This window comes from Aplysia californica, unplaced genomic scaffold (assembly GCF_000002075.1).
Source record: "Aplysia californica isolate F4 #8 unplaced genomic scaffold, AplCal3.0 scaffold00066, whole genome shotgun sequence".
NCBI lineage: Eukaryota > Metazoa > Mollusca > Gastropoda > Aplysiida > Aplysiidae > Aplysia > Aplysia californica.
In genome coordinates, this window is record NW_004797336.1 from 230,525 (window position 1) to 256,258 (window position 25,734).

At 39.6% G+C, this 25,734-nt stretch overlaps 1 protein-coding gene across 2 annotated transcripts; it reads left to right on the plus strand.

The window, feature by feature from the left end:
- Nucleotides 1-20,279, plus strand: LOC101847024 (serine/arginine-rich splicing factor 7). Of its 2 annotated transcripts, XM_005093554.3 has the most exons (6): nucleotides 1-123; nucleotides 7,569-7,787; nucleotides 12,050-12,271; nucleotides 13,974-14,042; nucleotides 17,594-17,623; nucleotides 19,502-20,279. In XM_005093554.3, exons 2-6 carry the CDS (start codon nucleotides 7,579-7,581, stop codon nucleotides 19,551-19,553), a joined length of 582 nt encoding a protein of 193 aa, XP_005093611.1. In that variant the 5' UTR covers nucleotides 1-123; nucleotides 7,569-7,578; the 3' UTR covers nucleotides 19,554-20,279. The 2 variants fall into 2 exon arrangements, with proteins under 2 accessions (XP_005093611.1, XP_005093612.1); XM_005093555.3 differs by lacking the exon at nucleotides 17,594-17,623 and having other exon boundaries at nucleotides 2-123.
- The last annotated feature ends 5,455 nt before the right edge of the window (nucleotides 20,280-25,734 follow it).

Here is a 25,734-nt window from a genome sequence, read left to right on the forward strand (position 1 = left end):
TTTTCTAAACTTCCTCTTTTGATTGACTCTTTTGCTTGGCCGCCATATTTGGTTGTTTGAGCTCCGTGTTTATTCTTCAAATAGACACAGTCGCATGCCTGTTTTGTGCTTCTATTGATAAATGTAAGTTTGCCAAACTACCTTCAGTGTCATATTTTGGTGCTTCGAAATAATGGATTGCCGTTTTACTTATCACATGTGACAGGAAGACAAGGACATTAGATTCTACCTTTTATCGATAACTTTGAGTTTGAGGCACTCCTCTGACACTATGTGTTTTCAATATCAATTTGTTGTCTTCCACGGTAGATTCTAGATCTAGACTAGAATCTAGATCTAATTGCTAGAATCTAGATAGGGTAAGATTGTACTTTACCGGCGGACCACTGGTCGAAACTAGATCTACTTTCCCTATGGCGCCCCTGGTGCCTAGTGGCCCACTATTCTTCCTTTCCGAGCTTCTACTCACTCTCCCTACTCAGTCTCAGTTTTCTAACCATAGCTGCCACTTTCCCGCTAAATAGCGGAAACTCCGCTTCATCTAGATCTAGCTTTTCCCGCTTATTCCTCCTTCCTCCGTTGGACTGCTCTTGGTCGCAAATTTCCCCCCCGAGGAAAACACCGAACCGGGAGAGAGACGAAAACGCGGCCTGCGCATGTCTGCCCGTAGCTTTCTACTTCCGTTCTTCTAGGCCCAGCGCTAGATCTAAATCTAGAATCTAGTTTCACATTGTTTATTGTTGTGGAGCAGCAGTGTCGATCGGGCATCGGGACGTTGGCGCCGAGTTGTCATTGAAAACGGCGGAAATTCGAGAAAAATTGATGCAGAATGCAAAATTAAAAGGAGCTGGAATGAGAAAGAAGCAGCCGGTGTTCGACTTGAAAAGTTCATTAGAAAATTGAACAAGCCGCTTGCTGCACTTTGCGTTTGGTGCGAAAGAAATCGTGGCCCGCGGCTCTCCTGTACAAATGCGGTCCGGTTTGTTTACATGATGGCTATTGTGGCTGTGGAAGTGAGTCTAGATCTAGATTCTAGATCTAGATCTAGATCTAGATAATCTATCTCTAGATATATAATAGATATACATATTTAGATATAAATCTAGATCTAGGTAGCGTCAATTGCCACCGAGTGACAATTGACAAAAATTGACTTTTTGTCAAGGCCGTCATTATTCGGACACGGGTCCGGAGAAAAGGAAGTGTCTTCGTTCTATACTATATAGAGATCTAATGTTCAGTCAGTTCAGTGCTTCCAATTTTCCGCCATTTTTTAGTTTCCCCTACTCCTTGTCTGCCGATCCGATGCCCGCCGCCTCATTGATACCCCCCCACCCCCCCATGTTTCCCACTTTCTTTGTTGTAAGAAAAGGTAAAATTGAAGATAACATAAGCAGATCTCCTGGCACCTGCATATTATGAGCTGTGTAAAAAAAAAAGACCGATTCGTTCAAATACAACAAGCTTGTGTCATCTCGATTGTTTACCGAGAAAAAGTTGTGTTGCTGTGTAGAGCTGAGCATACACTACGGCAACTTTTGATTTCATAGACCAGCGCACAATTCATTACGTAGATCTACGTAAAGACTAGCTTATTATTGTAATAATGATCAGTTGCCGAGGGAAAAAAGACTGACGCGTATGTGACGTTCAACCGTTCAACGCCCGGACCGATAGTGCCCCGACACGCACACAGCCACACGTGTGCAGGCCGCCCATCCGACCCCGACACACGCTAACGAGCCATCTTTAATTGCTTCTGATGACCTCTTGACAAATAAACATTTATTAGAAACGCTATATCTTCTCAGGCCGGCCTCAAATTCATCATAAGATAAAAACTCGGCTCCTGCACAAAACGCCTGTTTGCCCGAAGTGATCCCGGTCTCTACCCAGCCTGAGGCGAGTCACGAGTGAGGCAGAACAGGAAGCCGGAGTCACGAGTCTCAGGAATTCGGAAGTCGGAAGTGATGTCATGCTGGACAAGAATCAGAGTCCGAATAACATTTTTTCATATTCTGACTCGAGTCCGAATAGTCACTTCGTTTTGTCAATTGCCATCGAGTGAAGCGATGTCAAGTCTGAAAACAACACTATCTTTAGCTTTATACATTGTGTGTCTAATGGGTCAATTTAATGTTCTCAACTAATTTCATAGGACAAGCATCTAGTCTAGAGCAACGGTACCAACTTGGCGTGTTTTCAATGAGACGTAGGCCTAGATCTAGGGTAGCCTTAGCCTACACTTTGGTGTAGAACCAACACAGGCAATTCTAGAAGTAGAAGGTCACAAACGCACACAAACTCTCAAGCAGAAATTCACGTTTTTCGGGGAACATAAATCAGGGGACGGGGGTCAGGAAAAGACACACACACACACACGCACACAAACACACACACAGAGGGACAGAGAAGCGAACGCACAACATCGAGCACTCGAGCACAATAAAAGCTAGATCTACCCACCTACGCAAAAGAGCTCCAATTTACTCAGTGGCAATTGACAAAAAGTCAATTTTTGTCAATTGCCACTGCGTCACTCGGTGGCAATTGACACCACCTTAGATATATATCTAGATTCTAGATTTAGATAGCCTAGGCCCCTAGGCTATAATTATAATTCAGTTTAGATCTCTAAATAAGAAACACACTACAGGGGCACGAAGTGCAAACAGGACTGCAATTGTACAGGAGTGCCTGCCTCCTTGATCCGATACTGCTCTACATATATCATGTACAAGTTTGAAGTGAAAGAAATCTTTTTATGAGACACCAGCTGGCAAAAAACTCTGGATTTTTAGTCACCAAGTCCAAACTGTGTCAAACTTACTGAAATGCTTGTTAGTCAACTTAGTGCCTTTGTGGTTTTTTGTTGTTGTTGTTGTTGGGGTTTTTTTCAAATACATTTTAATTCCGTTGCCTATGGTCAACAATATGACAGTTTTCCCTTCCAAAACCGTTGGCTAGATTTTCAAGTATATATTGCCTCTGGATCTCACTGGTTTCGGAGAGCACGCGTTCACCTTCGCGTGAATTTCCTCCTTATTTAAAATTCCTGAGTCGCAGCTATGTCTAACATGCGATTAAACATAGAAAGATGCAAACTATTTTTAGGTACGGCGCCCATCTTGTTTGACATCACACCCGTGCTCGAGAGCTGGCCCGCCCGTTGGCGATTTTTGTCGCCTCGCGCGCTCTGCGGATTGAAAGAGGGAGGTGAGTTTTGTCGCCTGGAGCGCTCAGTCACAGGGGTCCTATGATGCCCGAAACGAAAAAACTGGGTGAGAATAGTAGGCTGTCGTTATTCTCACCCAGGGTGAGAATAGTATCAATTTTATTCTCACCTCGGATGAGAATGATATCCAGTTTATCCTCACCCCGGGTGAGAATAATCGCTCCGATTGTTGGTGTGTGTGTGTGTGTTTGAATTATTGTTGCCAGGGGGGCTAGCCCCCCTGAACCCCCCTTCCACTGTTGCTACACTGATGTAAACACGACTGTCCGCTCATGTTATTGTTTGGCATTTGTGTGTTTTCTTTAATATTTCCAGGGGGGGAAGCCCCCCTGAACCCCACCCCCCTCCCCACTGTTGGTATGAACACGGTGGTCCACCAAAGTTAAATCCCCTGCCCACCCTCAACCAAAACCTCTCGCTCACCTCGCCTCGCCAGTCGCCGCTGGCTTGCGCTGTGCGTGCGCGAAGTCACCCGCGGAAATACCTTTTGTCCGCACGTAGAGAACTATGAGTGTGTAGTTACGCTAAGGATGCGTAGTAATCACGGGCCGAGATTGGTGGTCTGGTAAAGTACAATCCAGCCCTAGATAGATACTAGGCTTGTTGTACACTCTGCTTTGGGCAACTTCTCCATTGTTTTTGCTTGCCTTGTGTTTTGGGTGGCGCAGCATGGAGATATATGAGCAATTGCCAAAACGTGAGACTCTCTTGAGACTCAGTGGTGCAAAAAAATTTTTCTTACCAATTTGACTGTCTTTTCTGTCAGTCACAGGTTGACATTTAGTGCTCATATTCCTAGAGTATCAGAGCAAGGAGATGTAGGGTTTTGGAGATATGGGTCTATTGGTTTGGCAACTACTGTATTTCTTGTATGTAACAGTGATGACAAAAACAGATAAGCAGCCAGGCAAATTAAACTTTAAATGCCATTTGTTTAATAAACAAAGACTTTGTACACTATGAAGTCCATTCATTATAATGGTAATATGAATGACAAGCTTTGTAACAATGACGCAGTGCACAGAACATGTCATCATTGTTATGTACAGGAAAGGATACACATTGGACATTATCATTGACAACATATCACAATAGTGAAAGGCTGTACAAATACAGTTATCAAAGCCTCAGTACCAGAAAAACACATGTGTAAAACAATTTTTAAACTAATATGAGGCAAAAGCACAAAATCAATGGAGCTGACTTGTACACATTACAGTGATGACAAACATGACTTGTACATAACAATGATGACACAATGTACAGGAAAAGACAAAGTCATGCCTCCAGAGAGAAATGCCCACTTTTAGAATAAAAAAAAAAAGCCAGGAGAGGTTTCTTTTGCTTTGAAACAAATATCAGGTCATATCAAAGACAGTGGACGATCACAGTTATGTTGCTAATTATGACAAACAGTACTCGTACATAACAGTGATGACAAAATATACTGGGAAAAGGTAAAATCATGCCTACAAAGAACAAATTTGCACTAAGAGATACATAGATCAATAAATGTGTATTTTGCTTCTAAATGAATCTTGCATGTATGAAATATATGTTGAAAACTTACTGATATTAGCAATGATGACAAATATTACTTGTACAGAACAATGATGACACAATGTATTGGAAAAAGGCATATCATACCAACAAAGCACAAATGTGTATTTTTGAGTTAGACAGATAAACAAGGACATGTTTGTTAAATTTGTTTGAGTAAAGAGAGCACACATGATTTAAAAAATGTTTGCTCTTAGGACAATATAATTTCTAGTACGTCAGTCAGTCTTGTACGGCTGCATGACGACACCCCAAACGTCATCACTAAGCACAAAAGCTAAATCTATAACAGCAGAAATGATCCATCTCGCGAAGTTCGTTCACACATCACACTCTTGTTCCAGGAATCCAGTGTAAACACGGCAATTTCACAAAAATATTCAACAGAGTAGCCTAAAAACACGCAAAACAGTCCAGTACGTCACATTCAACGCAAGATTCTTGTGCGTCACCGGACGCTGAAGGCAATGACTACTTTCGTTTTTCTGTTTCCCCTGTTGCTTCCGTTGTTCTGGGGAAGCGGGTAAGAGGATGTCACTCAAGAAAACAATTATATCCGGGCACTTTTGATGACCCGTTCAAAACAAAAGTGGGCGAAATTCGGACTTCCTACACGTCGCAAGTTGACGACAATCAAGGTTAATGTTAAACAGCCGACCGAAATCGTAGATCTTGAAACCCGATGTTCCTTTTGCGCATCGCGGCTTTTGAAGTATTGAATAAATGACGAAAAGCAAAAAGATTTAACCAGCTACAGTGATTCTACTGAAAAATAATTGTGTTTTCTGAAACACCTAGTCCGTGACGACACGACTGACGCACAAGTGATCCGAATTGTTAGTTTATTTGCAAACAAATAAACCGATTTCTTGAGCAAGATAACCTTTCTCGATGACAAATAGCATAGGATCAAAGCACACGTTAAAAAAACCCACCCAAAAATACTAAATTTGGACATTCTTGGAAGTTTGCATTGGTGTGCTCAAAATGACACTCTAAGAATCACAAAAAAACGAACATTTTGGACACAAAATTTACAAACTCAAGATTGTAAAGCTGACATGGGGTCTGAAACTGCTAATGCAGGTTCTACATCCTATATTTGACATGTGTATAAGTTTTGGAGGAATAAATACTAATGCATCACATTTTATGCACACTAATGTGAAATGTGTGTGTTTTTCCCCACGTTTTGGCAATGGCTCATATGGGATTTTGCTAAAACTTGCAATGCTTGAGGTTGATGCTGAGGATTCAAGAGGTGGCACGGCTGAGGTGAGAGGCGGCAGGGCTGAGGTGAGAGATGGCAGGGCTGAGGTGAGAGGCGGCAGGGCTGAGGTGGCAGGGCTGAGGTGAGAGGCGGCACGGCTGAGGTAAGAGGCTGCAGGGCGAGGTGGTTGGTGAGGGAAGATGTGGCAAGGCTGAGTGATGGGGTGGCAAGGTTGTAGTGCTTGGTGAGGACTAAGATGGGCCAGAGGATAAGAGCGAAAAGAGAGCACCACAACAACACGATTTTCTGGTGGGACCCACTATTGCAAGGTTCGCAGCTACCAAGATGGACAACGTGTTCTAATCTTGACGAAGTGGATGATAATGCTGGACACATTTCTGATGATGAGGAGAACGATGAGGAAAGTGGTTGAGAAGGTGGGGTCTGTTGTGACCTGAAAAGCTGGCTCGACTTCAGCTTGATACTGTCCACGACCTTGGAAGGGTTGATGGCAAGTTCTGGACTAGCTGATTGTGTCCAGGCAGGCCGAAAAACTTGCGCGGAGGTGTACTTCATCACAACGTCGCCAGGGTTTCTGCTGTGAAACTGCCGAACTGCTTGCTTCCATGATGTTTTCACGCTGGATTGCAAACGCAGGTCACAGGGCTGCATTAAATGCGATGCATTTTCCAACAGGAAATAGAGTATTACTCCATTTTCTTTGCAGATATTGGAGGCTCCCATAGTAAGATGCGTCTTGTGACCATCTACAAAGAGGATGACAGGCCTTTTGATCTCCTTCTCATTCAGGTACTGAATAATAATATTCTCTAGCCAGGATTGGAAGAGCTCTGAGTCCATCCAACCGTTGTGCGACCACTCAAATGATGCTTCAGAAAAGCCAACGGCCAGGAGTTGAAGCGCTTCCCGGCAAAGATGATCTTTGGCTGCACTAAGCTTCCTGATGGGCGCTCAGAAAGGAGTATAATAAAGTTGAACGCAGAAAATTTTCTGGTGCTGGATCTCAAAAAACATTTTTACACACTAAGACTATGGTATTATGAAGAGCTTTTGTTCCTCAAAGACCCAGGATATGAGCCCTCATCCATACACGTAATAATTTTTTTAATCCACAGAGTACAATATCAGTTCCTTTAAAAGGTTTGTGTGAGTGAATTCCTCCCGCCGAAGAAGCCATTTTTTGCACCATTGTGATTTTTTTTCGCCTTTTTTTCTTTAGAGAAATACTCAGAACTATACAGGCTGCTGCAACTTCACTTTGGGTGGGAGTCATTTTGATAGTGTGTGGGCACAAATGAGATCGCTCACGGATCAAATCATGGGACCATCTGGAGATCATCTTCAGGCTGTCTTGAGATCGGGAACTGCTTAGTGGGAGGGGGGGGGTGTGTGTGTGCTTAAGGCATGGGGTTAATCATGATCATAAAGTGCCAGATCATAGTTCACCATTCATTTCTATGTTTGGATGCTCTGTTTAAAAAGCAAACCTTTTGTTGTCTTTTTTTGTACCTCCTTTAAAATATGATTTTGTTTTGTTCTCAGATCTCACAGAATGTCACGATTCCGTGGTACCCCAAATGATAGCAAAATATATATTGGGGACTTGCCGAAAGATGCCTCGGAGAAAGAGTTAGAACGAGCTTTCAGCTACTACGGTCGTCTGAGAAATGTCTGGGTGGCAAGGAATCCACCTGGATTTGCATTTGTGGAGTTTGAAGATTACAGAGATGCAGAAGATGCTGTAAAAGAACTAGATGGGACGTAAGTATTCTGGTTACTTTCTTTTCTTTCCAGATTCGGCAATAGTCTGAGCTAATGCCTTGCGATTCATAGCAATGACATAACATTTACCATTCTTCTGTGGTTGATCTGCCTATGGGCACAGTCTTTCCTGTGATGTAGGATGTTGATGGCAAGTTGTGTCCATAGATTGATAGATTGTCCAGGGTTGGGCAGCATATCAGCTGTTAATAATAGGCAGTTTAGTGAACGCGCTCGTGGCAGGGCGATTCGGCCGCCATATGCCCCATAGTTTTTGTGACCGGCCGTGAAGCCTCGCGTTATGGTGGGTCTAAACTACTCACAGTTTTGTTTCGTTTTGTGAATCGCACAACCACATTCGATACTTCTTTTTAAACGGAAAAGAAAGCTCTTCAAAATGCCGGTCTTCACGTGAAAATGGATTCAATAGAACTGGAAATATTTGCTTCTGAAAACAAGGCAATTTTTACGACGCGATGAAATGAAAACTACTGGCTGTATATTTATGAATCATTCTGAAGTTTTAGATTATCCATTCTATTTTCTTTTGACACCCGAGTTGTTTAGGTTGAACTTCGGCTTCCCGTAATAAAAATGCATGCAAAAGGGCGAACCGCCTAATTGGCTGGTCAGCGACCCGGCGCCCCTGCTCTCCCCTGCACACTGACAACGTATTGCGCCGGCATCGCATTTATTCGCGCTTTTCTTGTTTCTCCGGATAATAATATGTGCGGCTATGATATTATGAACGGACTGACAAAAGAATTCACAGTTTTGTTTTTATTTTACCATGTGTGGCTCTTGAATAGTGCAGATGATAGTTAAATCTAGATTCCCTGTCTAGAATTCAGCAGTAGTAGGCCAGCAGCATTTAGAAAGCCAGCATCTGCTAGATGTAACTATTTTTATGCCTTTGGGCTTTGGAATCGAAATAAAACTTGAATTGCACAGTTCTTATTGATTTTAGCTTCAGCATTTAGCCAAATTTTCCAGAGTTTATAATAAATCTCATCATAACAATCACCTTTACTTTTATTAGACAACCTTTCTCTCAAATCAGTTTTTTGCGCAAACATACGAGATAGTAGTAGAGAACAATGTTACCAGAGATCCAAGCCTCTGCTCAGTCTTTCACTTTCAGTACCTAATAATTTTATGTTATTATTTTCTGGATATTATTACTTTTTACATAATAATCAAATTGTGCCATTTTCTTTGCTATAAATAATACATGGCCAGTGAGTCTTTGACTCCATATTTTAAAAAAAATTGTGCTCATCAATGAAAATTGCTCATGTTAGTTGATAATAACTCAAAACAATAGGCAATTGTCATGAAGAGTGAAGAAAAATGTGTGAAAAAATAATAGAATGAGGTAGACTATAAAAATATTTGTCCAAAAAATTGTACGTGCAACTATAGAATGAGGTAGACTAAAAATATTTGTCCAAAAAATTGTACGTGCAACTTGTGTGAAGATCATAGGCCCCTGATTTTATTTTCTGGTCATCTTTCCACAGTTTATTAAATGTTCCAGTGGGTCTACAACTAGATCTCTAAAGAGCATTTTTCTTGACTTTATAAGCTCTTTTATGCTCTTGAAAGCATAAATATAGCTTCAAACAAATATATTTTGCAATACTTTGAAAAAGAAGGATAGGGAGCTGTCTTATGGCAGTCATTAAGAGTTTTTAAAATTTTTTAACGGATCAGGAATCCGTTTTACGATTAGAAAAACACGTTTTGGAATCTTAAGAATGACCATAAAATTGGAAATTATTACTTAATTGGCTTAACTCTTTAATAATTATGAACAGCGAATAAAGACAAAGAGAATGATATATGATTTGTCTAAATATGACCATTAGCAGGAAAGATATAGCCCATTTTGTCCATTTCGGGTTATCCTTGCAGGTGATTTTTTATCACCCTGAACCTCTATAAGTCCCCAAAAAATATTGCGTTGACTTTGCAAGAGGTGTTTTGTAGTTTTGTGCATTCTACATAAAATTCCCAACAAATTGATGTACAACACTTTAAAAAATATGCAATTTTTGTTGAGTAATAGTCATTAGTGTTGTAAAGTTGCATTTTTTGTGTCACAAAAACTCGGTGTTAAAAGTGGCCTGAAATTGACCCGATTTTAGGCATGAAAAATCGCCACAACTTTTTAACTAATTAAGATATCAATAAAATTTAAACGGTTTTATGATCATGAAGGCAAGAGCTTTCAAATGAAAGTATTTCAAAGCATATCAGACAAATTAAAAAATTTCACTAAACTGCCTATAGTGTGTATCTAAAAGTGAAAGATTTTATTACAATTTTAAAGATTATAAGCCTTACTTTATGTAGGTATCAGAAACTAAATTTTCAAAGTAGCTGTATGCCAAATTTATCTGTTCCATTTGAAAGGCCTATATCCACTGAGCATTTTGGTACCATTCTTTAACTTAACCTCTAAGTCAATTTTAAAGAAAATGGTAGTTGTTTAAAATTTGATCAAATTTGTTAAAGTCAGTCACTGGCTGCAACCCCATGTTTGAAAGACAATAAAAGAGTACCAAGTGCACTAAACATCTCCACATTAACAGAGTACAATCACTATGACAAATATATGGAGCCAAATTTTTTTCAAGACTGAGATAGTACAAATCAGTATTTTATCACTTCAAACACGATGATCTGAAGTTATTTCGACAAAAACACCGAGCGTTGACCCGGCCGAATCCGCACCGGCTCCCGCGGCGAGCGAGTCGGCTTATACTGTAGTGTACCCCGCGTGCGGGGTCACATGCTTTTCGAGTCTCGCGGAAGGATTGATGTTAAATAATTCCAAGCTGATTACTTTATTCTAATAGAAAATAAACTGACCTTTTCATTAACTGATTCCGTCCATTCGGCCGCTGACAGCGGCTCTGAGTTTTTCCGCTGCCTCCATTCGGCCGTTGTGAGCGGCTCAACGAAATCGGAAACAAAGGTGCACTTTTTAACATAGTTCCTACTTTTTAATTTGTCTAAAGGAAGTAGAACTTGTAAACAAACCTGACCTCAATCTCTGAGCGCCAATATCGATCGGAACTCCGCTAAATTCTTGCAAAAATCGTTGTTTTCTTGTTGCGATGTAGGCTAGATCTAAGGGTAAACAACACAGAGCCTAGTATAATAGAAAGGCTCTTCAAAGAAAGATATTCAACTAAATTTGTGAAATTCTTGCATAAATGTGTGCTAGGGTGATATCGCTACAATGTTGTGTTGATTCCTATGGATTATAAGGACTTGTAGAGCTGAGAAAATGCGGTAAGTCGAAATTTTCGAAGAGCTGTTGCGCAATTTTTTTTTCTCATTCGTTTCTGTCAGAAGGAAAATGCAATACAAACAGATTAGAGGTCATTGTTATTTATAGAAACAGATTCTTCTATTTATTCCCATCAGTTTGGTATATGACAATACATATTAGAGTAACTTAGAGCTTCACAGTAATGCATTCATTAAATAGATGCGCCCCAGGTCTAAAACTGAACAGGGAAAAATAATTCTGTCCAGAGCCGGAAAAAATCATGGACGGAATCAGTTAATATCTTTTTTAAGCCGTTATTTTACATATTTTGTGTAAAAAGTGATCTTTATTTATTTTGACAGCATTTTTAAAAGCTTTCTATTTAAACGCCAAAGGCCAAACATATACCACTGGAAAGCCCGTTTAGAGGTCTACAGTTCTCCGCCAATGAAAAGACGGTATTTAATCATCGCTCGTTCCGCGAAGCATTTGAATGCACGCGTGTCAATTTTTGAACCGGCCGACCACGCATGCTGACTGCGAGGGGCTTCGCTTTCGTCGGCGATTCTCCAGCTCCTAGTAATCGGACATATAAACAACTTACACCATTGTAACGAGGAAAAGCTGAACTTTTACAAGGTGTACGGCATTTGGTGTTTTATAGCGAAAGAGCAAGGAAACAGCGATCGGAATAACTGCGATTTCACCGATACCACGCGGTCAGAAGGCCGTGAGTGCCCGCAAGGCCGTGTTTACGCTACCTACTTTATGATTTCAAAGTGATAAGTACCTGCTAGGATTTATTATCTCATTTGAAAAAATACAAAATGTAGAAGCAAGTGGTCTGTATTGTCTAGCATGTCATATATTATAGAAAATTTGTGAAGCCCTTCTGTTAAAGATGGTTTCATTGAGGCAAGCTGTTGCTAACCATTATCACTTTAGCAATAAAAGATATTGTTTTACATTACTTTTCTTCCAGAAATATTTGTGGGAGTCGCTGCCGTGTAGAATTGTCCACAGGCAAAGTGAGGCCAAAACCATGGCTTCGTGGAGGGCGTGGCCCCCCTCGCTCACGTCGTGCATTCCACCCTGACGACAGATGTTACGAGTGTGGTGAACGAGGCCATTATGCATATGATTGCTCCAGAAGTCGAAAAGGAGGAGGTGGTGGTGGTGGAAGTGGAAGTGGAAGTCGGAAGAGGTATGTTCCAACTCTTCAGTGTCTGTAAAGTTATCATCTTTCAAGGATGTTGTAAAATGGCTTTCTGTTCAAAAGGTTGTAATTTTACACAATTTTTTTTCCATTCCTCTCTGAAGGAATTCTGTTCACATGCACATACCATTAATTTTCTTACACTGTGTTAACTATAAAGTTCTTTTTCATAGAGATACATCTGTGCAACTGGAGTTTTGTTACCCATTTGAAAAGGTTCTTTCTCTTTAGAAACCTGTCCTTTTACATGCATTTTATTTCTGAACTATAGAAATGCATAATTTGAAATCATCAATCTATTCTCTAAATGTTCATTCATAATGATGATTGTTCCATCGTGTACTCATTCTATGTACAATGCTTTGCAGAATAAAGCTAAGATCAGCATATCATCCCAGTTAAGAGCAGCAACCGTCACTAAGAAATAACCCAGCCATCACTACTCCATCTACTACTTCAACCACCAACACCAACCATGCTTAGATCTCCCAACTAAAAATGTTCCTGGCAACATGCCGCGCAGAGTTTGAACGAAAAAGTCGGCTCGATCTGCCAACTCAGCAGCGTTTGCCAGACAACATTTCGGCGGTACTGATGGTCTAAGATCAGGCACATGAAAATGGCGTGATCTTAGAGCCCAGCCCTCTGAGCGCACCCCCATCTTGCTGTAAGATTGCGTGATCGGCCTGGCCCTGCTAAGAAAGATAAAATCTACCTTGTGAACGAATCTTCTCTCAGAAATGAGTTCTTCGCATCACTACCTTTGAGTAAGAGGGAAAGAGAAAAAGGCACGGTAATGGTGATGGAGGACTTCTGTTTTGTCTAATTAGGCATTATGTTTAATATGTCATTATGATTTCAGTTAAATCTTGATTTTTGTTTGTTAGATCTGCTGTACTACTGTAGATTTAAGTTACCTAGAGATTTGTAATGCTTCTAAATAGGTATAATTTTTTTGCTTTCAAATTAAGATTTGATGTCAGTTTTTAAGATACTTTACACCTATTTTTAAAAGGCATTCTGTTATGTTTGCTGTCAATATTACTGTCATTTTAAAACATTTATGTAGATTTATTGTTTTGCTCAACCAGATATAAAGATCTAAGATGTAGAGTGCACTTTCACATTTATTATGGAAAAATTGATTTATCAGAACTGATACTTATAGCTGTATTTATTTACATTTTAAACTGATTTTTCTTTCAGATGGCAATATAAAGTACCTGGCTTGACTGTTAACTTATATTCACAGGGTTGCATAGCTTTCAAAGATAGAACTGAAATGCTAATTGTGCAATTGTCCTTTGCAGAAAGCTTAACTCATGTTTATATGGGCTGATTTTCAGGTGTACCTGATTGTCCTTGCAGAATAATTGCTGTGATAAAATTGTAAAACACCAGAAATGAGGTGTGAGCCTTTAAGTTCCTAAGTATAATGATGAAGGGGAGAGCTGTAAAACGTCTGTGTCCCCGTCCAGCGCTCTTATCTTTGATCGCTTGTCTTTTCTCTTGCTTGTAGATAAGTTGTTGATGTGCACTTCTCATTCTGGATGAAGAGCAGGTACCTAGTGTCTGGAGTTCCTTAGAGCAAGGCAGTGTAAGCTCGTTTGAGAAGAATAGTATGCTCTAATTTTTTTTTAATGCAGTCATCGAGCAGGCACTGAACTTCCTCTTGAACAACTTTTTTCAGGTCCTACTCTCGGAGTTATTCCCGCAGCAGGAGCAGGAGCAGAGGTCGCCAGAGCCGTACTCGCAGCAGGTGGGTAGGGTTTAAATGATGCTTATGATGTCGACCAGATCAGGGTTCTTCAAATGTCTATCATGAATATCCGTCTGATTTCAAGCAGTGACTTCAGAGCCTTAATTCCATTTGTGGACTAATGATCTCTTTTTAGGCAAAATTTAGCTGTTGCACTGATTCCCAATAAGCATTTGTTTAATTTTTTAAAAGACACGATCTCTCGAAATGCGTCAGGCCCACTGCGTTGAAGAGCCCTTGTCAAGATTGCATGAAGTCTGGATGTGATATGCTGTTTTGTGTTTTGACGAATGCTCTTTTAACGAATATTTCCTTCAACTGCTTGCTTTTCTTTGCCTCCTCTAACACTTTTATGAATACGCATGCTGTTACTTTCTGTCCCGGGAGGTTTTATTTATAGTCCTTCATGAGATAGTTAAATTCTAGTCTGTTTTGCCCCATGGGTGATGATGATGCGTTCATTTACAGTTGTTCCATTGTTGGTGTCATTAACTTCTTGGTGCTTAGGTAATCTCTTAGATGGCTGCTGATCTAACCTTCATTAACCCAATGGCCACCGGAAAAACAATATATATACAATGTTGTTTACGATTTAGCGTGACTTTTGACATTAGTTGGATGGGAACATGCAAACAGTGACTTGTTCAAGATTTTTATTTTCAACAGTTTTCTTTTAAAAATGAATTGCTTAAAAGGGAGTAAACTTTGCCTGATACTTGTCCCCTTATAAGTACACTGCATCATGATATTTTATTTTGATAAGGACATGTGTAGTGCACAGTGCAATACTATACAGTATGAATATATGTAGCAACAGGGATAATGCTTTGTTAACCTTGGTATGTTTTAACATTTGTACTCCCTGCGCAATCAGGTAATGTTTTGGCTGTGACTTTGAAAAATCAACTTCCATTGAGAAATGAGAAAGTGGGACTGAATTTTATTTTTAAAGACATCTTGCCGTGCTGCAATATGTGTTGCTTTCTACAGGGTTATATTTATGTGACAGTGCTTCCCGTTTTCCGCAAATTTGCGGATCTCCGCAAATGGAAAAATTTCTGTGAAAATTCAAGCTCAAAAAATAATTTTAAGAAATTATTTTTAAAAATGCGAAATAAAAATGTACAGTAATTACTAATAGTCAACAATAGCTAGTCCGTGCCGGAAGTGCTCTTTTATTTGAAAGGGTAGACAGTGTCTTTTACTTTCACTTCAAAAGCACAAGCAGAGCACCAGCACTGTAAACAAGAGGAAGAAATGTGGTTCAATAGATCTTGGGCCTGCCAAGAAAAGAAAACTTAAGAGAGCTTGATTTTTTTTTATCAGACTTGTTTATTTGTAAATATTGTTGTGGATTTAAGTTGAACATAAGCTGTCAAATCTAGCTGTTATGGGTGTACAGTACAAGGAGAACAGCTTAGACTTGGACTAGGATAATATGGATTCTACACATGGTGCAAACCAACACAAGCAGAAAAAAGTTGAACATTAACTGTCAAGTTTTATAGATCTAAATGTTATTTACTATTATGAATGTACAGTACCGTTACAAGGGAGAAACGATGGCCTTGGATTTATATATGGATTATTTATTAACACAAGCAGAAAATTATGTATGGAAGGTATGTTTTTTCTCTTTTATTTTCTTATTAAATTTAGGCTTGAATAGCCTGAAATGGCATATTTAGGATTCCCTGAAACATAAAAATCTCAAACGCGAGGCAACGGGGTGAATTCAGGACTTGTGCTTGAAATGTTTTATATTTATCTTTTTACATGGGTTTACATTTTGCAAAGAGCATTTCGATAATTTTTGGGGAAATTTTAAAAAGAAGTATTTGTGTCTGCATTCGGGTAGGTCAGCTGTTTTTCACTACCGTACTACCCTGAGAAGTCAGACTGCTGTGCTTCTTACGTCCACTGTCCTCAGTAACAGATCTGATTATATTATGAGTTTAGTTGTCTTGTTTGTATGGGGGTGTTGAAGCGCATTTGAAAAAATCATCGACTGGGATGATTAAAATTGGTAAGTTTGACATAAATGGGTATTACAGTTTCTTGGTTTGCTTCTTATTTTTGAAATTTATTTTTCTGCAAGTAGTTCATTCGAATAACATTAGCTAACTTGACGCTTGCTGTGTAAACTTTCATTGTTCTCAGTTTTTCATTTTTGAGTGAACTGAACCTACTAACTAGCAGTCTCTTGTGTGGTCTCTATCTCTATGTTTTTGTCTTTCTAACTCTGGCCTCTGTGTGTGTATTTTTACATTTAGATAGGAAGCAGTCTAACATAAAGTTGCTTTTTCAGTATTGTATATTTGTTGAGGTAAAGAGGATATTAATTCTTTTTGATTTCTTGACTGGATGCTCATCTGATGTTTGTTTATTTTGTACCCACACCATCACAATGTGAGGGATTTGTAAGTCATAAGTTTGGTCTTGCAATCTCTGCTGCTAAAAATATTATGCAACGTGGATATGATGACTCTCTACCCGTGCCAGTGTATATTATGAATCCCTTGCTACCAAATTTATCCCATGACGACTTTCAGCATTACTCAGCTCATTATTCTCAGTTGCATGCCTAAATGGGGAACATAATTGATTTGATCAATTGTCAAGTTCCAATTTGCAGGGGATTGAAGGGTGCCCTGGTGTAGTTTTCTCCTTCTTTCTATCCCTATAAAATGTCCATTATCCTTATCTCTCTTCATCCATTCCTGTGATGTTTTTCTCTAGTGAGACCTCTTATCTTTGGTACTTTTATGTCTTATTTTTGTTGCAAATGCCGTAAAACCCTTCAGTTTCAGTTCAGTGTAGGAAATATAAAGGTAGCAAGAAACTTTTATCAAAGGATAGAGTTTCGTATTCTACCGACTTTGGTCAGATATCGAACCCAGTCTTCCACTTCAATTCCCTATGTTTGAAGTGCTACGTCATAAAGGCCTCCCAAGTAGTAAGTCTCGAAGAATGTGGAATTTATAATCAACAGAACTAGAAACAGTAGTGTTTTTCAAATGTTACCGTGGGTACTGTCGTTGTTATTTTCACTGAAATCCGTTTTGAAAACATTTTTTTTTTCAGCATATCTTTCCTGTTTAACCCCTTATTTGTGTCTATTAACTGTATTTTTGTTTGCAAGTGAAACACGGTATATTTTCAGTTATTTACACAAAATTCCAGTGGCATCCCTGCTATACTTTTGTATTGTTCAGAACAAGAGTTAAGGGATATAATCTTTAGTGGTTATTTTTTTTTCTCCCATCATCCTTAGTAAGCTAATAAGTTTTGGGAAGTTTAGTAGTGCTTATGTACTGTGACTGCTATGTCCCTTTATCTGACATGATATTTTTGCTTCGAGGCTGTACTTCACAAAGTGCACACTGAAAAAAGACAATGCTGACTTGAAATAGTTACATGTTTGACCTTCTGCAACCACTTTATTGTTACCGCTTCTTGCATCGTAATCATCTTGACAAATTCTCGTCATTTTCAACCTGCTGCTTCCTAATTAACCAAACTGTCTTCTCCTTGTCCTTTATTTGGTTTAGGAGCCCAAGGTCAGATCGATCAAGATCCAGGTATGTAAAATATCTGTCGCGGAAGCAATGAGGGCCAACTGTCTCCCTTCATTCTCTTCGCCTTTTGTATGTTTATTCTGGACCAAAGGTGTTACTGTCTGGTTCCTGGATTCAGATCAAGTCCTTTGTTTAGCTCTTGTGATAATGACCCTACTGTTGTAGGTACAAGCAGACCTTAAAATTTAGGGGAGGGGGGATGAACAGGTGTACAATAGTTGATTTCATGGAACAGAAAATTAAACAAAAATGATGGACACTAAATTTTAACGAGTATGTATTCAGAGTACTGCTGGTAGTGTAATCTTTAACAGAAAGGAATTGTTTATTTCATAGAAAAATATATTTCTTTTATAATGGAATTAATGGGAAGCTTTTAGGAATTAAATGAATTGTGTAGGGATACTAGGAAATCCTTTTTATTCATGCAGATTGAAGCATAATGTGGTATGTGATTGTCTTTGAAAACCAAGAAAAGATCTCTCTAGATAGTTAGATCATGTCCCACTTTGCAAAATTGCATGAGGTATTTACAGATTGGTGTTAAAGTGTCACTTTACTTCTTGTTCTGGACTTTTGGCTTTTGTTTGTTTTTGGCCAGAGGAGTGGGTTTTCTGTTTCTGTTTTTAATCGAATGTGTCTTTAGACCTTGCCTGCTTACTGTCGTGTTGACTCTTTCGTGCAGCCCAGCCAGATTGTCATTGAATTAAAAGGTTTTGGTACTGTGAAGAGAGGTCCTTTGCAATGTTTATGGCTGGAGGTTGTGACTTATAACAATCATTAGAAGAGGCGATGCAGATCTTTAAAAAAATATCTTTTAAAATTTTATTTTTTTTAAAGCAGATGCAGGTGTTATTTTGGTGTCTTTGGATTTTTTTGCCTAAATGTTTAACTTTCTTTTTCTCCGCAAAGTTTGGTTATATGTCTGCTGTTCCTGTACGGTACTCTGATCTTTCCTGTATTGAGAGGGTCAAGTGTGTGTCTGAAAATTCTTATGTTCACAAAAATCTGAAATAACCTAAGCATGTAGAATCAAGATCTTACTTAGTCAAGATAGGTTCTCCATGACATATATTTTGGTTCTTCTGCATTGAAGAATGGGAACTCCTTTTTATGTTGTATAAATAAATGTTTACAAATATTCTCCCAGTCACATACAGAAATGCTCCTGCACTCTCACACTCGCTCCTATCCTGCACTGACAGAAGGGCATTGTATTTGTGCATTAATTTCTTGGATTTAAACACGGCATATTTAAACAACCACACTTTATAATTTGTTTGTCATGTCTCTCAAACACATGTCAGTTTCTGAAAATCTGTATCATTTATAAATGGCTATTTCACAGAGGCAAATGAGTTTTCTGTCTTGTTTTTGCAGTTCAAATGTGTTGGTTTTGTGGTTTGCGGCTGAAGCTTGAAGTTAGTTTCTTTTTATTAGTAGATAGCTAGCTCTGTGGTAGGCTTCTGATCCTGACAATGAAAAGTGAAAGAGACCAGGATTCAAGGGATATCAACGTTGCATTATGTTTTTAAAAAATTTTAAATTGTTGTTCTTTTTTGTCAAGTGCACTTTTTGTCTAAAAAGGCAGTATTGTTGTTTGTAGTGTTGAAAGTGTTAAGTGGGAGTAATTCCCGGATTCTAATTACATTGCATTCAGCATGTGCACAAGTGGTCATGACATGCACAGGAAGAAAACTGTCTCTTGTATTAACAAACTTGTTGCAACTTGTCTTGAGTGTAGTTTTATTTACTTTTTTTTTTACTAATAAGGCTTGTCTTTGTTGAACAAGTGGTGTTTGTGACCAAGGTTTATTGTGTGGGTGAAAATTGTTTAAACATTGCGACTAAGAAATGAAAACAATTTCGGTCTTTCCTCAGATCTCCTGCTCCAAAATCTCGCTCCCGTTCTCCTTCCGCCCACTCCAACTGAGGGCCTCGTTCTGCGGACAAAGTTGGCAAAGTTTTGTTGTACCAAGAGGCTCTGGCTTTTGCAGTATTGCACAGGGCTGATTTGTAAGGGACCTGAAATGCCTTCTTGTCCGGCCGCATTAGGAAGATGAAACAATCCGTGCTTTGAATTTTGTTCTCTCATTGTACAAAAGTTCATATATATATGCTGTGTTTGATGTAACTATAATTACTCATTCATACAAATCGTTGTTTTGCAAAACTTACAGAGTACATTCACTCTGCTGTTCTGAAGATGCTGCCGGATGAGGTCTATGGTTAAAAAAAACAGAGGCACTATCGTCATTTTTCTTGTTGTGATCGCTCTATTTACAGTGAAATTAAGATTTTCTTTTATTCAAGTATAGAGGAGAATATTTTGTCTCTTTGTGTATAGTTTTCTGTTGCTGTTCCGTCTGTTACCTGTTGTGAATGGCTTTTTGTGACAGGGCTTTTTAATGGTAGTTACTGAGGTTTAGTTTAATATTGACTTGTACTTTTGATAGTGTAGTTTCCTAAAACAGCAGGCTGAGGGAGAAATTAAATGATTTGCATGCAAAGCACTTGGTCAAAGTATTACAAACTCATCTCTGCCCTGAATGTCCCGACCATTGTTGCAGAACAATTTAAAAACGGAAACACAGAATATGACTTCATATGTATGTATGATCTTTGCATTTGTTCCATTAAAATGTTTTTTTACGTCAAAGTTGCTGCGTGGAAATTCTGTTTGTTTGCTAAGTATGCCCAAAAGGCAGACATGTTTGTCATTGAAATGTTGAATCTGGGTATGCAAGTTATGGAGATCAGATTACAGTCAAGCACAGATAACCCGAACACAGAGAATTCGAAAATCACAGATAGGTCGTACAATTTGCCTTTCCCCAACTAATTTCTCTTTAAAAATTTTTCGTTATCTGTAAATCCGAAGTATGGATGTGTCAAACTCATTTTGCTACTTTAGAATTATAAAGTTTTATCTGACATTTTCAGCCATGCTGTTAGAAAGAAAATGATCTATCTGCTCTATCAAAATAGTAAGATTATTCAGTATCGTTAACAAGATATTCAAATAAATGCATTCGAAAAGCTTGTCATGATGTGAAACCCAAAGTCTTTTGTCGTCAAATTTCTCAAAACTAGATGCTGAGCAGATAGAACTTTGTTCTGAGGTAGCAATATACTGTCAATGCGCGTCGTATTTGGAGTTATCTGTGCCCGACTGTACGCGGTTTCTTTCTTGCGGGCGGGGGGCTAACATTTATTCATGCTAAATGTTATTTATTTTGCTTGGTCCACCAATTGGAGGAATTTATTTCACTGGGTTGGGTTCGGCCACTTCATAAGTTCTTGTTCTTGTGAAGAAATTTGAATTACTGTAATAATGTGGAATACGTTGTACATGTTTTCTAATCTTACTGGACTCTGGTTCTGATTTGTTTGTGTGTGATATGCTCTTGGGATATTAGTCTGTCATATATTTGTGATATTCAGTGTGGAGTATCACAGATGAGCACAGATAAAACTCAAATTCATGGAAAGGCCAAACAAAATGCCATTCCACAACATAAATTATGATTGATTCAAAGACAGTCAATTCAGCCTACACTGAACATAACCAGTGGAAGTTCCCCAAGGCACATTTGATGGCTGCACACTTTTTGGTGATAACTTGCCAGCCTGTCATATGGACCACCTTGGTTCAAATACATATATATATGTACATGATCCAGTTTGCTTGTGTGTATTATATTAATTTAATTTATTCAACATCGTATCTCGTTACTTTCACCAAACTTTACTTTCTCACAATAGTCAACTTTTACCAAGGGAAATAACCATGTCCATTTCTGAAATTTAAGTAACTTCATTATATTCAAGAGGGTTTCTTCCCCTACCTGGAAGTAATCTCTTCGATTTTCGGGGTTAATTTTCTATCATATTCCAAGTTACCTGTGCCCGACTGTTATATGTGCGGTTACAGTCAATGATGGCCTTGATTATTTTATATTTCAACTGCAGCAGCCAGTAGTATTAGTATTAGACACATTTAGTACAGTAGTCTCCGCCTTAGCGCACGGTGCTCGGGAGGGCTCCGTGGCGTGTGTTTACACGGAGCGTGCGTTTACATGAACCTTTGCAGGGGAAAGAAGGGACACAGTCACTTCATTGCCTTGATATTCTAGTGACCTCCCTTTGGGGCGGGGGTTACTTTGGGCCGATAATATGACGACCCGTGAAGGATTCCCCCACCCGACTGGAGGAGTGAAAGACGGACTCAATTTAATGAATATGCACAGTAAAACGTCGGGAACAGATAGCCAAAAAGGAAACTGTTGGAGATAATCATAGTCATTGAGACGATGGCCCAGCCACGTGGCTTTCCAAGCGACATCCCCGACATCAGAATGATAGATCTCTATATATTCAGAGAATCATTTCTCTTGTGATTCATTGAGCAAGTACGTTATTAGAATATAAGTTCTTTGAGGGCAGCGGATTAGGCTTACTTGGCTATCGTAATCTTAAATCCTATAGATCTAGAGGCCTCTACAGTGGACCTACTGGTACGATAGACAGCTCAAGCAACGAGACCGAGGAAAAGATGGCTTCCAACAAAGACAAAAGGAAGTGCGTCTCTTTCAAATTAACTCCAAGATAATCATCGAAGTTGACAAGAAAAGGAAGCGCAAATTTTATTGGTATGGAAGGGAGGTAATCATATGGATTTTTTAATTTTCCGGTAATTTCCCCTTTGCATTCCTAAAGCGGGAACTTGCCTACAGTGGGATTTTTCTTCAAGAACCAAAAGTCCCGCTTAAGCTTTGTTCTTCTATTGTACCAATCACTAGAGATAAAGTAATGAGTTACTTCCCTTCTATCTGTCACTTTGACTTGAGCGAGAGTCCTCACATTCACAAAATAATATGAAGAGCCCCCACGGGCGTTCGCCAGCCTGTAACTGTAAGTTATTGGGCTGAGATATATCTGGCCAGATATCTTGCCATGGGACCAAGAGGACGAGGTTCCTTTAACACTTTCCCTACCACGAGCCGCATTTTGCGGCTCGCGGACCCTGCCTCACTAGACCGAGAGCCGCAAAATTATTTTTTAAATTTCACATTTGGCTGTTTTTGTTAGCCTTTCGCGGCCAGGAGCTGGTGTCATAATCGAGGTCACGATCTGATTATAGGACGGTAAAAAGTCGAGGAAAAAAAACAAGCACAAGCAGCAGTCAAGAGATTATTAAGAGTTAGTCTTGTGAGGTAGACTCGACCAGTGTTAGTTAGCTTACTTAATCAGGGCTTGTGATTGATTTTAACTGTGGCCCCAAAGGGGTGAACAGGGTATATGCGGCAATGAAACAGCTTTGACTGCCATGCACATGTTCCCTTCAACTCTATTCCAGCCTCACTTTAAGCTTACTTAATCAAAGCTTGCGACTGCTTATGGAGTGGCCCGAGAGGGGTGAAGAGGCTATTTCTGTGGCCGTGAAACCATTTTGAATGTTAGGCATACTGTTCGTTGTTGGTTACGAACGTCTTTTTACATTTAATTTATGAGGTTTACGTTTAAGGATGAATTTGACAGCGACAATGTTTAAAAATTAGAAAGGGAAGCAGTGATTATTTGATTATATAGACGCTTCGCCCCTGACTAGCCTACATCCTTGCGACCCGTCACGCGCTGGTTGCGCGCGCGCCAGCAAAGAGACAGACGGCGTGGATGGTTTATGCTCGTCGCACCGCTTGTGGTAACGTCTGCTGGGAGCAAGCAAAACATTTGCACCAAAGTTATTTTTGTCACTGTAGAGAAATCTATGCATCGTCCTTCCTGCACAAGAAGAAAGGTGCGTGAAACTCCAGTTCGCAGCACCGATTTGGTGCAAGCTTAAAATTTAATCCAAGTTACCGCTAGCCTCTATCTAGGCTACTACACTAGTACTAGTAGACTAGTAGAGTCTACGGTAACTCAATGAAGAATGGGTGTATCGAAACTGTTGTCGCCCGCTATTGTGTGTAGCAAGTCCTGTTGAGGTAAATTTTCAAATTGAGTCTGGTTGTTGGTGCTGCACGAAGTAATTAGAAATCTTTAAATCTTCTCAGATTGTGAGCATAGTGAGTTGTTAGTATTGTTTCACTTTATTGCAGCTTTTATGCGGTTTCATCTAGAAACAGGTGTAAATATCGATAGATCTAGATTACTGGATATCCTGCAGATTCTAACTTTCTTTCTCTAGAAATCTAGATGAATCACGTTAACGCTTTGCTTCTTGTGCCATTCTGCAGGCTACAGTTAGAAGTAAAAGAGAAATTGCGCATAAAAGAGCTTGGTCCTCATCTGTCGCGGGATTTTTGAGCTCAAGAAATGTTCGCTTTTTTCCTGTACGTAGTATGATAAGTAAAAGAAATTGAACTGTTTCCATTACAAGTCTGCTTTTTACTGATCGATCAGACACTGACAAGGTTTGGTTATCAATCACACTCACTCTCTCTTTGCCTCTCTCTCTCTCTCTCTCTCTCTCTCTCTCTCTCTCTCTCTCTCTCTCTCACACACACACACACACACACACGCACAGAGAGACTCGCAGAAAGCAATAGAAAGAACAGACGACACCAGAGCGCCCGCCAACCGCTCATTACAATTTTAATAGTAATAGTAGCAAGTAAGCATTTGTGCACTTTCCAATTAATTATTATGCACCACCTAGTCTGCAACCCATGCGACGCCACTGAGACTACCCGATGCAGATACTGTGGACCAAGCTCTTCTGATGTGGTTTAGTTTAAAGGTGGCAAGGAGAAAGTTGGTGCCAAAACCTCTGTTCGTGGGTACTTGTGGCAAGGGCAACTACCCACTACCCATGAATAAGTACAACAGGATTAGTCCACAAATGCTTACTTTCCTTGCATAATTTCTGATTTAACAGGAATCGGATATAACAGGACATTTTCTCTACTCCCCCCATCCCTGTTAGTGTTATACAGTGGAACTCGGATTCAACGAGATGAGATAAATTCCCCGTCTTTTTCTTCTTTAAAATCAATAAAAAATGACCCGGATTCAACGAGCACTTAAATCAGCGAACTCGGATTCAACGACGTCTCTTCTTCTAGGGTGAACAGCCCCCGCAGACGTGACTTCGTTCATTTTTCTCACAGAACGAACTTTATCTATTCCCGGAAACCATCCATCGCAACTGCATCGTGAACCATTATTCACTTAGCCGATTGCATGCGACCAATCAGCGGCCTTTTTTTCATACCAACACATGCGTGGTTGGCTCGCGCACGAGTCTCTGGCGTGTGTCTCGGATGGGCAGCCTGCACACGTGTGACTGTGTGTGTGTGTGTGTGTGTGTGTGTCGGGGAGGGGGGGGGGGTGCACTAGCGATCCGGGTGTTGAACGTCGCAGATACAAATGTGTCACAGTCTTTTTTCCTCTCTGCAACTGATCATTATTACAACGATAAGATAGTCTTGACGTAGATCTTCGTAATGAATTGTGCGCTTGTCTATGAAATCAAAAGTTGCCGTTATGCTAGGATCTACACAGCATGCTAACAACACAACTTTGCTGTAAACAATCGAGATGACACAGGAATGCATTTGAACGAATCGGTCTTTTTTTGCACAGCTAATAATATGCCGGCATTTCAGGCACTACTTGTGACTTCTCTTTATACATTAATAATAATAATAGATAGCATTTGTATCGCGCATATCCCCGCTCAACAGCCGGCTCTATGCGCTTTACACTATATTACTATTATTACTTTCTCAGTGCCTGTAATTATCTACACAAAACCTCGTGTTTGCTATATAAACGAACACTCAGATTCAACGAGATTTTAGGTCAGGCCCGGCGACCTCGTTGAATCCGAGTTCCACTGTATGTACATGTATCAGGTTTCCACTGTAGATAAAAGCGGGATATCAATGAGGCGGCGGCTGGCCCCGCTGAAAATTGCATTTTTGAAACAGAAGAATTGCAAAAAATTGCAAGGTAAACAGCCAAAAAATTGCAACCTTCCTGTCCCTGGTGCATTAATACGGGCTTAACATTTTTAGTTAAAAAAGCATGGCAATTTGAGTACCAGTAGCATAAAAGCAGAACGGCTTTTAAAAAAATCATTACCCACATTACAACTTTTATTAACAAGA